Here is a 15,602-nt window from a genome sequence, read left to right as displayed (position 1 = left end):
CCATTGTGCTGATTGAGAGACTCTAACACCCTAGGCTTGACATCAGAGGCATGAATTCACTAGATAAATGAAAACCCCATTCTTCACCTACGATTTTTATAGGCTGCTTTCAGGCAAGCATTGTTGGGTGAAGAGAACTACAAATCAAGCGCATAATTATCGCTTCCTTGCGTTGCGAGGCAATGTTTTGACCCTCCTTGCAATATGTAGTTTTTAACTTCAGGAATGGTGTAAATTTGACAGGCCTTTTTTCCAAGTCTGATAACTCAGAAGACTACTTTCAGGCACCTGTGTTCACTGAACAGTTTGGTATTAGTTTTTTGCTTTGCACTTCTTTATAAGTATTTAATGCAATGTTTTTATGTACCTAAAAAACAGTAGTCATATTTCAAAATTTTATTGAAAAATATAATAAATTATTAACAGGAATGCTTTAGTTTGTGTGTACACATACACTCATAATATATTCTTTAATACAATAAAGTTCTTTACAATCACTGATTAAGTAGAGTGCTAACAATCACTTTTCCATCAATGGTACCACATATGCATGTACTAATTTCCATAGCTGTGGACCAATCAACAGTGTTCACCGGTTTATTATGACCACCAATGTCAAGTACAGAGGTAGCAGAAGATGGTGTAACCTAGAAACAATTAAAAAATATTCATGTTTTTTTTTCAAACAATGCTCAACATTCTTTATAATTCCTAACAATTACAAATAGCTATTAATTTCAGATCACATAATATTTGATCACTAAAAATATGATAGGAGAAAGTTGGATATAAAACCTTTGACTAAATTACTGAATTCCCATATAACTAGTAACAGGCAGAGGCCTTTTATTTGAAGATAAATAAAAAAAAACAATGAACACTATTTAATAGCAATGTTTTAAAAATTTTGATTGCTGCAAAAATTTTAATTTTTACTCCTGATTATTTGCTGTAGTTTCTAATTGCTTGAAGATATCTATTTCAATTAACTCAACACCTGATAACACCACTTTTAGCTTTTAAATTATCAAAACATGTTTAGCTCCTTCCTTTTCTTTAAATGAGGTTAATAAATAAAACCAGGAACTTGTCAGAGGGACGACTGGTTGGTATTTGTTTTGTCTTGTTAAACAGGAAATATTTTATAAATGATATACAAATACATTGCTATTGTTTTTTAAAGGGAATTTGTATGAATTAGAGCAAGAAACCTAAATGTATCAGGAAAGAAAAACTTCCTCATGAAGCTAGTTAAAATCCCTGGAAAGTTGGGCACATTTCCCTAACAATAAGAACTCCAGAAGAACATGATCTAAGTTTTTTTTTCTGTCCTTTAATCTGATCAACTAACTTACTTTATAATGTCAAGTATATTAAATTCAAAATTATGTAAGTTCCTATATTTTTAAACCCTTATATGTACAGGAGAGAACTGTGTCAGGCCAATGCATTCATTTGTTGCTATTAAAAAATAAATTAGTAGAAAGTTTTTTTTTCATTATTTCTTTATACACTTTGTTTTATCTGACCAGACTGGATATAAATAATTCAAAAAATAATTAATTTGCCCTCCAAAACTGCTTTGGAACTAAAGGACTGTAACAAATCAAGCTATTGTGACGCTTATCGTCACTCAAAATTAAAATCAAGAAGAAAGGGCTAAAATTAGATTTCTAGAACATTTCAGAGTCTTCGATTAAATAAAACTACCGTGGGAAATCTCCATCGGCAAATAGTAAGTTAAATACGGTTAAAGTAATTCAAATAAACGATTAGGTTTAAATCTTACTATGTCACCCCATCATGGGATTGACCCCATCACGGGACAAACTCGAAAACATCAATAACTTTTGGACTTGACCTTTCCTCAGATTTGTAACTTTTTATCACCCAAAAAATACGATATAAAAGCAGCCGAAGGAAAGGGTTGAGCAAGCAATCAGCCTAAGTGATAAAAGGCTGAACCATGACTAAACTTGGTAAGTCTCTCTCCATCTATTCTAAAAGCACGTAAGAATTAATGTATAAATAAGTTAAATTAATTGTATATTCTAATTCTAAAATAGTCCTGTAAATTGCTAAATTGGTTCAATATAGTTACGTTATTTCTTAAATTGTTTAAATAATAAAATGTTACTTGTTAAATGCAAGACTGCAATTTATTCTTTATTTAAAATTATTCAAAAACGCCACACTATATTGAAGAAACAGTTTTTTTTATTTTTATAAAAACATATTTATTTGACTCAAACAACAAAGCAAAAATAAACTGAAATACTCGTAACGGGTTAGTATAAACCTTAAATACTGACAAAAACTATTCTCAACAAAAAATATCTAATTCTCTAAAACAAATATCTAATCTCTCAACAAATTCCAAAAATTGTCTCATTCTTTCATTTTTTTCTTGATCTCCTTAAATGTCTTTTTTTTTTTAATTCATGCCTGTGTTAGACATTTTTAAGACTTTATAGGACTAATTCAAGTAATTTTATAAATGTTTAAGAATATAAATGTGACATAAAGAATATGAATCTTTATGACCTGGTAGTTTTGATCAACTGTGCCCTATATAGACTGACATAAATGACTCTGCATCGAATTTTTGCCCTAATTTTTAAGCTATTTGACCGTCTTAAACATAATTTTTATAAATGTTTTTAGAAAAAGAAATAGGTTATGTTAAAAACTAAAATGTTCTCATTGTTATTAGGTTCTAAAGTCATATTTGTTGTTCAGCAATGCTAAATATGACAGTACGTATGAATTTCAGCAAAATGTACTGCTGTTAAAGCTGGAAGTCTGGTAAATCTTAGATTTTTATCAGTAAAACCTTGCGTTTACCAAATTTGCTTTGTAACTCTTAGGTTTTACCGCAAAGACATGATAGAAGGCTAAAATAGAATCATATTTAAGCATACTTTGGAGTTTTGCCAAACCACTTTAGTAAAAGATATGTTATACCTGTAAATTCTAGGATTTACTGTTAAAACCAAGGTTTTACCAAAGTGGCATGGTAACTCCTAGGTTATTCCACAAAGGCTTGATGAAAGGCTAAAATGGAATCTTGATAAACCATACTTCGGACTTTTACCAAGCTGCTTTGCTAAAATCTATGTTGTAGTGTATCTATATCTATGTTGTAACATAGATTGGCTAGGATTTACCAAACTTCGGGTTTTTATCGTATCACATATCTATATCTTTTTAAGAAAATTTAATATCAATCAAATAAAAAACACCCTTATAAAAAAATTAATAACTTTAAAATAGACATTTTCTTAAACCAAATACTCTTTCTTTATTGACATTTAAAAGTAAATTCCTTACTTTGTAAATGACACCACCTAAAGGACCACAGGTTAAAACGTGATTACCATCATTACTGAAGCTGAAGAGTTTTCCGAATGACCTGAGTTCATGGGATCTTGTGGGAATTGACTCTGAATGTATTTGGAGTTCACTTGATTTATGACCCGTCTGATTCACATTCCAAGAAGAAAACTGAAATATCACAACAAAACTATGTTAGAGATTACCATCATAACTTCAGAAAAGTTGCAGGTCCAGTTAAAAGTTCTAGGTGTAGTCAAGTGGCTATGTGCTACAAGATGAGACTGCTCACAGCAATGTAAGAAAAACAGTGAAGCTAGCATTTCTACTTTTAAAATAATGTAAGGGTATAGTATAGATAAAAGTGAACTATTAAGTTAACAGTTGAAAATTTAGTACTCAATATGAACATTAATGCGAAAGGAAAATATTTAAAAGGCAATATAACACGATGAAACAATATTGGGAGAGAAAAACTAAAATCAGAAGATACCAATACAGGGGTGATTGTGAGCCCAACTCAAAAATCCTGAAAATTTCTTGAGTAAAATCATTAATGACGCATTTCAAATAATTAATGTTTTTATAAATTTAAATCATTGATAGTTTCAAAACATTAAATTCTAAAAAAATTATATTACACATAATTTGAATGAATAATTACGTAAAAGTTTACTTTTATCTCTAATAACATATATTATTTTACCAGAAAAAAATATTTACAAATGAAAGATGCCAAGTATAAGTTCTAGTTCTAATATTTTTAAATAAATATATACAAGAATTTTTATACATAAATGTGATCGATGATATCTAGAAACTTCTGGACCTAGGATTTCCAGAGCGCGGTTAGGGAAAAATCCCGATTTTTTCTGGATCACAATCAATCACCTTCGCCAATATGTTTGACGAACAGTGTACAAAGAGAAAGAATTGAATAGTTTTTGATCTAATGGTCAGATTTTTCAAATAACTTAATGGCTGAACTTTAACTTAATGGCAAATATGCAAATTAATTTCTGCAGACGATATTTAAGTTATGAAATCAGAGGCTAAATAACTTACATTCTCTGAATAAACAGGCCTTTTTTTAGACGGGTTTGGATTCTATACCCTCAAAATGTAGAGGGTAGCCGCAATCTGGAAAATATGTCCTTGATAATTTTGTCAGGAGAGCGGCCCAAAGTTTAGATCTCTTAATGTTAATTTTTGCATATTTCGCTATATCTCGAGAACTTTTGAAGCAAATTGAAAAAGTTTTGTTCGCAACTATAAAATTCGTTTATCCAAAGATAATTCCTGGAAAAATGTTTAACAATTATTTCATATTTTATTTGACACTGAACGGGAAAAAAATAACTGTAAGATCAAAAAATTTTGACATTTTAAAAAATGCAACTTAATACGTATAAAGGAACACAAAATTTGAATGGAACGTCCACACAGTTCCAGAAAAATTTGATTTCAAAAAAGTCGTCGTACATTTAAAAATGAATTTTCTTTTAAGGATCTGCTTGACAGATTGTGCTCAAAGTTTGTGCTGTACCGTGTAAAATGACATTATTTAAAATGATGTAAAGATTTGTACACCTTGCAATACAAAAATTGTTCAACCCTTTTAATAAAATATAAATCATTATTAAAAATTATTTTTTACTTGGAATTATATTTGGATAAATGAATTTTATAATTGCATGCAAAAAAAATTTTCAATTTGCTTTAAAAGTTATCGAGATATAGTGAAATACGCAAAAAGTTAAATTAACAATAAGGGGTCCAAACTTTTGATTGTTCTCCTGACCTAACTATTGGGACTATATTTTCCAGATTGCAGCTAGCCTTTATATTTTGAGGATAAGGAATCCAAATCCGTCGAAAATAACAGTATGTGTATTCAGCGAAAGTGCATTCTTATGTCCGATTTCGTAGCTTAAAATATTGTCCGCACTAACTAATAAGCATATTTGAGGTTGCACCCGTGAACCATTATGTCCGAGGGCTAGCACGTGAATTAAATCCGAGCATTAGATCAAAAGTTATTCAGTTTGTTTGTTTTTTACGCACTGTACGAAGCTTAACAAAATTTTAAAAATAAAGACATCTTGCTATAACTACTTATTTTTTTTATAAGATTATTTGATTCCTTTACAATGTAGAAATTTCTGAATATACAAATTCATATTCTAAGCTATCTTTTTTATAACATAAATATCTACAAATTGATACTAAATTATCAATGCTCTACAACTTTGCTGCAATTCTCTTCTTTTTTTTCCTGCATCAAGAATCGTTTCCAAGATGAAAACGTAAAATTTAAAATTTTCCACAAGATAATGAGGGATGGTGTAGTGCGTGCGTAACACTTTATTACACTTAGCCAAGCATAATGAATGTGGTCAATTAAAGAATGGTGTACCTTTCCATCTTCCCCCATAGTGTAACAGAGGGTTTCATCAGAACTGAACTCAGTAGAAAGTACTCCTCCGCTGTGTGATGTCCAAGTTGCAATGTTTTCAGATGTTCTAAGATCTATTGAGGGAATTAGAAAACAGATTCAGAAGTGCAGCAAAAATAAGTGTAAACAAGAATGATTGTGTTCTGAAAAGCGTAGCAAGAATAATTTTTCTGAATTATTTCATGCTTGGCTTTTAGATGAAAATATAAATGAATTTATGGTGTTGGAATTGTTTCCTAAAGTGAAATTGCTTTCATCATGGTGTTCTATCATGTAAAAGAGAAACAAATAGAGAGTATAGAATATCAATATTTTTATAATAAATATTAAATTTTCTAGGGTAGGACATATTTTTACAGAATGTTCTGTTATGACCGTCTGCTTCTTTTAGAATTGCCATACAATTAATGGACCTAACAATAGCTCAGTATTTTAACTGGCATTTATAACTGATAGAAAATTACTAATAGTGTTATATTTCTTTATATATAGCAGAGCTGGATTACCCATTAGGCCATGGCCTGGGGCCCCCAATGATTAGGGGCCCCCTTAAAATGGATTTTTTGAAAATAAATTTTAAAAAATTAAGAAAACAATAATTTTTCATATTTTTTCAAAATGTTATGATTATTTTTTAGTTCTAATTTAATAAAATAAAATTTAATTTATTGTTATTTATTTTTATTTTAAGTATGCTTTCTTAAATGGAAAGATATATAAATACTTTCATATTTGAATCAATAAAAAATGTACGAGAAAAAAATTTAATCTAAGGACCCCAAAAATTTGAATGGCCTAAGGGCCCCGCACACGCTTAATCCGGCCCTGATATGCAGACTATGATACAATCACGGTAAAGTATCGATTAAGTCCTGACCCAAATTTAGACGAATTGGAGATAAACGGTAGGAAGGTAAAAATACAAATGTTTTAAGAAAATTGAACATATGAATGAATGTGGAAATGTTACTTGATTTGATTAAGTATAAAATAAATTAAAGTAAAATGAACTAATTAAAATAAATAAATTGCATTTCAAAAAACTTACTTCTTAGTTTTGTTTTCAAATTGTTACGATTGCAACATCAAAAGGAATCAACGAGAAAGTAAAAATTATTTTACAAAGAATAAACACAAAGTACGACAGATTTAATTAAAATATATTTATTTTCAACCATTTCTAATCGGAAAAACCTTCAAATTATGCATCGGAAATCACGTGAATACAAATCGCAAAAAAATATTTATCACGATGTTTGATATTAAAATCAAACGAATACGAATCGCTATGTTTGATATTAAGCTTGTGTAAATATGAACCGCGATATTGGGTTTTAAAAACGGATGAATACAAATTACGATACTGGATTTTTAAATCGTGTGTATACGAATTATTTAACCTCCTGAATACGAATCACGGAGTTGGATTTTAAAATCCTTCAAATTTGAATCGCGATGTGTAATTTTCGAGTCTCAACATATTAATTTTTAAATCGTGAGGACACTCCTGTTAATTTTGAAAGTATCTGCAAAATTTAAGAATTTCCTTGACTGTATCCCGCACGGCTTGCGTCTAGATATGGGAGGTGAATGGGAGCTATTATAGTTTTGATAGCTGATCAATAAGGCCCGGATTTTGATGACATTTGCATTTTTGGACATTTTTTGTCCTTTAGAGCATTTTTTTAGATTTATAGGGCATTTTTCATAAAATTTTTTGGCTTATTTTCCATTTTAAAGCATTTTTGAAATTTTTTGTTATTTTTTTCCAATTTTAATTATTTTTTTTATCATATTTTATTATTACACTGGCTTCCAAACAATGAAGAAAATCTCTAGGATATTAACAGGAAGAATTGTCAGTAAGTGAGACCGTCTTTTTCAAGTACGCACCAATAACATCAGAAGACGTTGAAAGAAGCTTCTCCAGATATAAAAATTTACTTTCAGACAAGAGATCCTCGTTTACATTTCAAAATATCAAAAAAAAATTTAATAGTCCAATGTAATTCTGATATTTAGTAATATTATGAGATGGAAGTTGTTATATTCATTAAAGTTTCTATACAAAATGAAAATGTTTTGGAGTCAATATATTTTCCTTTTTTTTGTTATTTTAGAATATAAAACATATTTTTCAAACTTTAATGAACGTAGAACAAGTATTGCATTGCTTTATATTTTTTGAAATGACTCATAGTAATTTTAAAGAGTGAAACATTGTTTTAGTTCAAGATTTTTACTTAATTTAAGTCATGTCATAAAGCATTTTTAGCGCAATTTTCGCATTTTTAAGGGCTTTTTTTGCACTTTTTAAGGGCATTTTTTGCACTCTTTAAGGGCATTTTTTGCACTTTTTAAGGGCATTAATCGGGATTTTTTAGGTCATCAAAATCCGGGCTCTACTGATCAATATTCATTTGAAACTATGGGTGGGGGCTTAATTGAATCCAGGGGATTTTTTGGTAATTCACTTATGCACAATTCACCAATATAAAAATTAATTTTACATTTCTTGTTTGCTGCATGAATAAATCAACATACCTAGTATTGAAGAAGTTCCATTGGATAATCCAACAAGTAGTAGTTGTCCATTATGATTAAAAGAACAGCAGTAGACGCAGGCATTGTGGGAAGGCGGTAACAAATATCTCTGTAATTTAAAAAACACAAAACTTTTGTATCACATCCTTCCTGCATGGACCTAAATATGTACAGCTTCAAAAATACAGTGAAGATTACAAATTACTGTTGCAGTTAATGGTGTATAACTATGCTTTAGAATTAAATCAAAATAAAAAACATTGCATTGATACAACATCACTTTTAAAAAAATGATCTTGGAAAGATAGATTTCTAATATATTTAAATCTTGGAAATATTTTTAAAAAGAAAATAATACTGCAATGTCGTCATTTTTTACACAATATTAGGGGTAATTGTAAGCCAAACTAAAAAATCCTGAAAATTTCTTGAGTAAAATCATTAATAACACATTTCAAAAAATTTATGTCTTTATAAATTTAAATTACTAATATTTTCAAAACATGAAATTCTAAATAAATTACATCCAATTTATTTAGATGAATAATCATGTATGAGTTTACTTTTATCTCTAATCACATTTATTAATCTACCAGAAAAAATATTTACAAATGAAAGAGATACCAAGTACAAAGTCTAGTTCTAATATTTTGAAATAAAATATACAAGAATTTTTATACATGTGATCGATGATTTCTTGAAACTTCTGGACCTTGGATTTCCGGAAACTTCCAGATCTTGGTTAGCGAAACATCCGGAAATCAGGATTTTTGCGGAGCACAATCGTCTATGCAATATTTAATATTAATTTTCAATTTAATTATTATTTTCTGCTAATGCAGTTTATAAAAGATTTGAATTTCGTCACTAGGCAGAAAAATGAATAAAATATTTAAAAAAAAAAAAAACCTATTTCACTGAATTGATAAAAATAAGTTTTACCTCTAATGTTAAAGATTTCATGTCCCACAAACTAAGTTGTCCACCTTCTTGCAAAGTTGCTGAAGTGACAAAATTATTTCCCAGTGGATTGCAACAAATGCAGAGAACTCTGCAAATTAAAATAAACAAAAAAAAAACAATATAAACACTTTTTTATGCAACTGAACTGTAGAAAGAATGGTAAAGCATGAATACTTCTGATCGTTCTCCCCTGATCCATCGACAAATAACTCTTTCATCACCCTCCTCTCTTTCGAGTCATAAATTCTCAATGTGCCTGTCGTACCACCATATAGAAGCTATCGAAATGATTGTTAAATTAGTTATGCTAATGGATTCAGTTTAAAAACTAAGAAGATAATTATTCCAGAAAATGCAACTGACCAATCTTTCTCTTTTCTTGTCCCATTCCAAAGAGAGGACACTAGTTTTGGACATGATTGTTGACAAAGTGGAAATAGAAGGTGTAGCATTCCATATTCTAATGAACAATTAAAAGATAAAAAACATTTTTAAATTGGAAAATATTTAAAAATATAGCTTTTATATATAATAGCTGGAAAATACAATCAACAAAATTGAAATAGAATGACTAATAACAAAATAATGAATGCTTGAAATTGGGGGACTGCTTGATACTCTCACCAACCAGACGGTTAAACACAAACTACAAAAGTGCGTTATGCAAATGTTTTTTTTTTTTTTTTTTGGAGAATGTTCTGGTTTATAACATATAATAGATACAGAATAAATTTGTTGGTATTGAAAAAGATTTTTTATGTAATGAAAGCATTATGAAAACAAATAATTATGCAAGCAGATTTGACAAGTAAAGAAAAGTTGTAAAATGTTTAAAAAAAAGGCAGCAAAATAAAACTGATAAAAACAAGTCAAATAGTCCTTTTTATTTATTTTAAAATTAGATATGCGTGATATGAGCACTTTCATGAAAAGAGATTCATATTCAACTATTAAATTCATAAAACTCGTCACAAAAGTGCAAATTAAAGCTTTAGGCAATTTGATTGGATATGCTTTCCATAAGAATTGTATGATAGTTTGCAATGTACTACATCAAATGCAGAATTTGCAAAAATCTATGATTTTTTTTTATTTTAAAAATCACATTTTCTATTTAAAACACATTTTTTTATTTAATAAGATATTTTTGATTTCACTACAATGTTTTCATTCAAAATAGATTTTTATTTAATTTTTAAATTTGTCAATCAGAACTTATGTAAAATGCATTTAGAAGGCTTGTAATATTGTTCAATAACAATATAATTAAAATAGTAACTACTTCTAACTAAAATGGTTAAAATTATTTTGTACATACTTATTATAAACTAATTATTTAAAAATTAAAGGAATAGTAATTATTTTTGTTCAAGCTCAATACCAAACAACCTCATACATTTGAAGAAACAAAGATTCAATTTGACAGTTAGAATAAATGATGGATAAATTAATAGAGAAAAAATTAATTTAGATCATTAAACAAAAATAAAAAAATGAATTATTCTTGGCAAAATAAAGTAGGTAGATAAATACTTTGTTTACCTCACACTAAAGCTGCACAATCAATCAAAACTAGTCTTTCTTCAATGCTTTCATACACAAACTAGATATTTAATTAATAAGTTTAAAAAGTACTGGTATTTAAATAATCATAAAAACAAACAAGTACAGTTAAAATATGTTTATTAAACAGCAAATTACTTTGCATAGAGTAAAAGGAAAGTCATATTTAAAAGTTTTACATTACTTTTATCCACATTTAGTATGTTTCCTTGTTTAAAATTTATTTATTTTGATCATCAACTAATAATTTATATAGAATATCTCACTATTTATTTGGATAAAACCTTCAATATCAATAGAATCCAGCTTTGAAAAAAAAAATAGCATACAATAGCATTCAAAAATTATTTTTGACTAAAAGCAATAATTCTTTAAAAAATCATCAAGGGATTTAAATCAATGATTTTTAGAAAGAAAAAAAAATCAAGTGATTTAAATCAAGCCAACCCTTATCAACTGGGGGGTTGAACACTAAAAAGAATGCAGGGATATTTCTATTAATGAGCAAGAAACATGATTAGAAATTTTTAAATTCATGTTGTATCCACCAAACATGAATATTTAAAAAAAATATTAATGTTTCCCGATATAATCACAATAAATCATCCTTTTTTATGCTGATTTTGAGCATTTGGCCCACAGCCTGATATGAATAAAAATCTGGATAAAACAAATACTAAATTTTAATGTATAATAACTTCTAAATTTTAATGTATAGTAAGTTCTAAATTTTAATGCATAAAAACTTCTAAATTTTAATGTATAATAATTGTTAAATTTTAAGGTATAGAAACATCTAAATTTTAATGTATAGTAATTTTTAAATTTTAATAATTACTTATAACACTGTATAATAATTACTTAATAACTCCATCCATATCTGAACTAGCAACAGTTGTACCAGTGCAGTTGAATTTGCAGTGAGTTATCAATGAATTGTGTTCAGAGTATTTTTCCTGCAATAAAACATAAAGACAAATTTTATATGAAACCATTTACAATAAAAAAATTGAGAAGAAAACTAATTAAAATGACATTTACCAAACTCAAAATGATCAATCCACTTTTGTTATCCACTATTCAGAAGAGGCAAGTAAACAAATGAAATTAAACAAAAAAGTCAAATATAGCATTAAACTTAAAAGTAAATAATTTTGAAATACATACATAAAATAAAAATTTTAAAAGTTTTCCAGCACAAACAAAGAACGTTACAAAGTAAAAACGATTTTATTCATCATTTATTTGAGAAGTTTGAAATGATACAGTAATTATGAAATTTGTCCAGCTAAATGTAATTTAAATAGATAAAAATTTAATTAAAATTAACAATTATAAAAAGAAGAAAAAAATCCCTTTTGACTGACCAAAAATTGACGTAGATTATGCTAATCAGAAATTTAAAGTTTGTAGGGTTCCTTTGATTTGAATAGGAAGAAATGATGGCGATTATAAGATAAAAATATCAAGATAAAATGATAGAAATCAAGATAAAATGCGTACAATACAATTAAATCATCATAACATAACTAGAGCATTTACTTATGTCTGCTCATATCCGTATCCTCCATCTATCTGACTGAGGTTCGGACAATGTACAGGTGTGCAGAGGTTACCCGACAAAGTGATTGTTATAATTATTTTAAATACTTATCTTTTATTCATCAAATTTTTTTAAATGTTGAATTGAACAATAATTTTCTGCTCATTTTTCTATAAATTGATAAAAATTAAACTCTAAAGTTTATAGTTTTAATAAAAAGTAAACTTATTTTAGTCAATCACATAACATTCTGTTAAGTACAGACATAGTTTGCTTTTGTATTAAGGTAAACCTTATGTAAAGTTATTTGGAAATCTTGTAAAAGGATATGAAAGAAATAATAAATAACGACAGGTGTTGGAATTGTCACGAATCGAACATTTAAAAAAATTGATGGCTCAAATTTGAAATTTGCCTATCATAACAACGTATTAAATACACAGGAATTAATTTGAAAAGCAATAGGAAAGAAGGGGGGAAACAAAGTGAATTTACAAAAAAAAAAAAAAAAAAAGAATAAAAAATAGTAAATACTAAAACTGAATGTTCTTCATTAATAAAGAAATTTGTAGAAAAAAAATTTACATTTTTCATAAAAATGGGCCTTAAAAAATAAAATTCGAATCAACCCCAGGACATTACAGTATTGCCTTATAATTTCCATGTAGAACAGCAATCCCAATACTTTCCGCAAATTCTAAAAAAGTGACAAGTTTAATTAAACATTAAATTCATGACAAGGTTAATTAAATTCACTTATTAAGCCTAGGTAATAGAGGATTTAAGCAAATAAGTAATAAAAAACATTAATTTATAAGAGTTTATAAAACCTTATTTAATCTAAAATACGAATAGATAATCAGAAGGGCATCCACCCTTCAATCTGTTCTGGATTCTAACAACCAATTACCCTTTTCCAGTTGAAAGTTTTCTAAGTCCTGATGCCATGTTATGCTACAGCTATGTGAAATTGGGCTCTGTGCCAAATGGGTGAAAACGAAACAATTATGTTGGAAAAGTGTTCCATGGAAAATGCTGCCGCGAAGAATGCAAGCTTAGGGATCATCAAGTCAAACTCCCTGACTTTTCCAGATTTTTACTAAAAATTATTACATTCCCTGATTTTTTGGGCAATTTCCTTATTTCCTGACTTTTCCTGGTTTTCCAGGTAGCCTAACAACCCTGTTGACTGCTGATAATTATGATATTGTATATTTTTATGTCCTTTCAATCAAAATTCAGGTTGATCCAGTTTGTCCCGTTATTCATATGTCTCCAAATCACAACCAATATTCTTTTGAATGCACAGTTTTACTCTATTATGAAAATGTTATCTTCTACAAAAAAACAGGAAAAAAACTATGGAAAGAAACAGATTTCGAACTCAAATAGAAGGAACTCCTTTTAAAAAAATATCAAATATTAAAACAATTTTTAAAACAGTTTATAATCGCAATCTAGTTTAATTAATAGCATGAATTTCGGAGCTATTTAAGATGTCCTTTTTATTCTAAGCATATGCTAGACATATACAGTGCCACAAATCACATGATGAACTCACAAACAACATACTATATAAACACACTTAAACAGACTCTGAAATATTGGATTTTAAAATGTTATATAAAACGAAATAAATAATTGAGAAATTTAAAAGAAAAAAATGTAAAAAATTTTGAATATTCTAGCACCATAATAAATTTAATTTGTTTAAATTTAAGGTATTCTTTGCAATTCTTATTGCTAAATAGTGATGTGCCAATCGATTGATTTAAATGAATCGATTCTTTAGAATCAATTCACTAAAATGAACCGTTATATGAATCGATTCTTTGATTCTTTTTTTAATGGTCGTTATAATGGTGTGGTCGTACAGTCTTTATAAAAGGTGGTCGTACAAATTAGTTTAGACTGTTTTAGTATTTGAATTAGTTGATCTAGGTCAGGGGCTCTCAATATTTTTCTGCCATGGAACTCTAAATAATTAACGTTCTTTCGGCGGAACACCTGATAAAAGTACTATCTCGTGTAGCCGCTGTAACCTTTCCACGGAACCATAGGGCTTTACGGAACACCAATTGGGGACTATTAATTTAGATCTTAGGCTCTAGGGTGCAGAAGCAGAATATTCCAGTTAAGCGGTCAGCCGAATGTGGCTAAAAAAAGTACCAATTAGCGAAACCCTTGCAATTCTTGGCGGAACTCTAGGGTTCCATGGAACACCATTTGGGAACCACTCTTTTAGATCCTATACTCTAGGGGTCAGAAGTTGAATGTTCTACTTGGGTGGCTATAAAAGTACTATCTCGTGTAACCGCTGTAACTTTTCCACGGAACCATTGAGCTTTCCGGAACACCAATTGGGGACCATCAATTTAGATCTTGGGCTCTAGGGTGCAGAAGCAGAATATTCCAGTTAAGTGGTCAGCCGAATGTGGCTAAAAAAAGTACCAATTAGCGAAACCCTTGCAATTCTTGGCGGAACTCTAGGGTTCCATGGAACACCATTTGGGAACCACTCTTTTAGATCCTATACTCTAGGGGTCAGAAGTTGAATGTTCTACTTGGGTGGCTATAAAAGTACTATCTCGTGTAACCGCTGTAACTTTTCCACGGAACCATAGGGCTACCCGGAACACCAATTGGGAACCATTAATCTAGATCTTGGGCTCTAGGGTTCAAAAGCAGAATGTTCCACTTGGGTGGTCCAGTTGAATGTGGCTGTAAAAAGTACTAACTAGTGGAGCCCCTGTAATTTTAAACGGAACCCAAGGGTTCCGCGAAACACCATTTAGGAACTGCTAATCTAGGCAATGCTAATAATTTTTTTAGAATTTTAATATTTTTATTTTTTTTTTAATATTTGTTTGATTCATCAATTTTATTAAAAAATAATAATTTTTTTAAAAAAAATTGTTAATATAAAGACCAATAATGAATAATAAAGATATTCGTAAAAAAATAAAACGTTAAATTCACTTATAATAATGAAAAAAATTCAAATTGTATAACGTGAAACAAAATAAAAAAATAGTTCAATTGCCTTTTAAAACTTAAAAAATTAAAACTTGAAAAAATGAGAGGATATGCATTGATATTCAATAAGTTTGTCTAAAAGTATTCCTAACAAAAAAAAAATAGAAAAGGGGGAAAAAAAATAAAATAAATAAAATAATTGAAAATATCCCTCCCCCCTGCAGT

At 28.7% G+C, this 15,602-nt stretch overlaps 1 protein-coding gene across 1 annotated transcript in view; it reads right to left on the bottom strand.

Annotated features, from left to right (window-relative positions):
- Window positions 1-381: 381 nt before the first annotated feature.
- Window positions 382-15,602, bottom strand: part of LOC107442229 (WD repeat-containing protein 91) — a 29,549-nt gene continuing 14,328 nt past the window's right edge. Inside the window, exons 9-17 of the mRNA XM_016055740.4 lie at window positions 11,900-11,934; window positions 11,720-11,814; window positions 9,659-9,755; window positions 9,470-9,573; window positions 9,275-9,383; window positions 8,333-8,441; window positions 5,750-5,862; window positions 3,331-3,504; window positions 382-647 (exon numbers count right to left, since the gene is read on the bottom strand). Coding sequence (XP_015911226.1) covers window positions 495-647; window positions 3,331-3,504; window positions 5,750-5,862; window positions 8,333-8,441; window positions 9,275-9,383; window positions 9,470-9,573; window positions 9,659-9,755; window positions 11,720-11,814; window positions 11,900-11,934 — 989 coding nt within the window. The 3' untranslated portion in view covers window positions 382-494. The remainder of the gene's footprint in view (window positions 648-3,330; window positions 3,505-5,749; window positions 5,863-8,332; window positions 8,442-9,274; window positions 9,384-9,469; window positions 9,574-9,658; window positions 9,756-11,719; window positions 11,815-11,899; window positions 11,935-15,602) is intronic.

This window comes from Parasteatoda tepidariorum, chromosome 2 (assembly GCF_043381705.1).
Source record: "Parasteatoda tepidariorum isolate YZ-2023 chromosome 2, CAS_Ptep_4.0, whole genome shotgun sequence".
NCBI lineage: Eukaryota > Metazoa > Arthropoda > Arachnida > Araneae > Theridiidae > Parasteatoda > Parasteatoda tepidariorum.
This window is presented reverse-complemented; position numbering and strand designations above follow the sequence as displayed.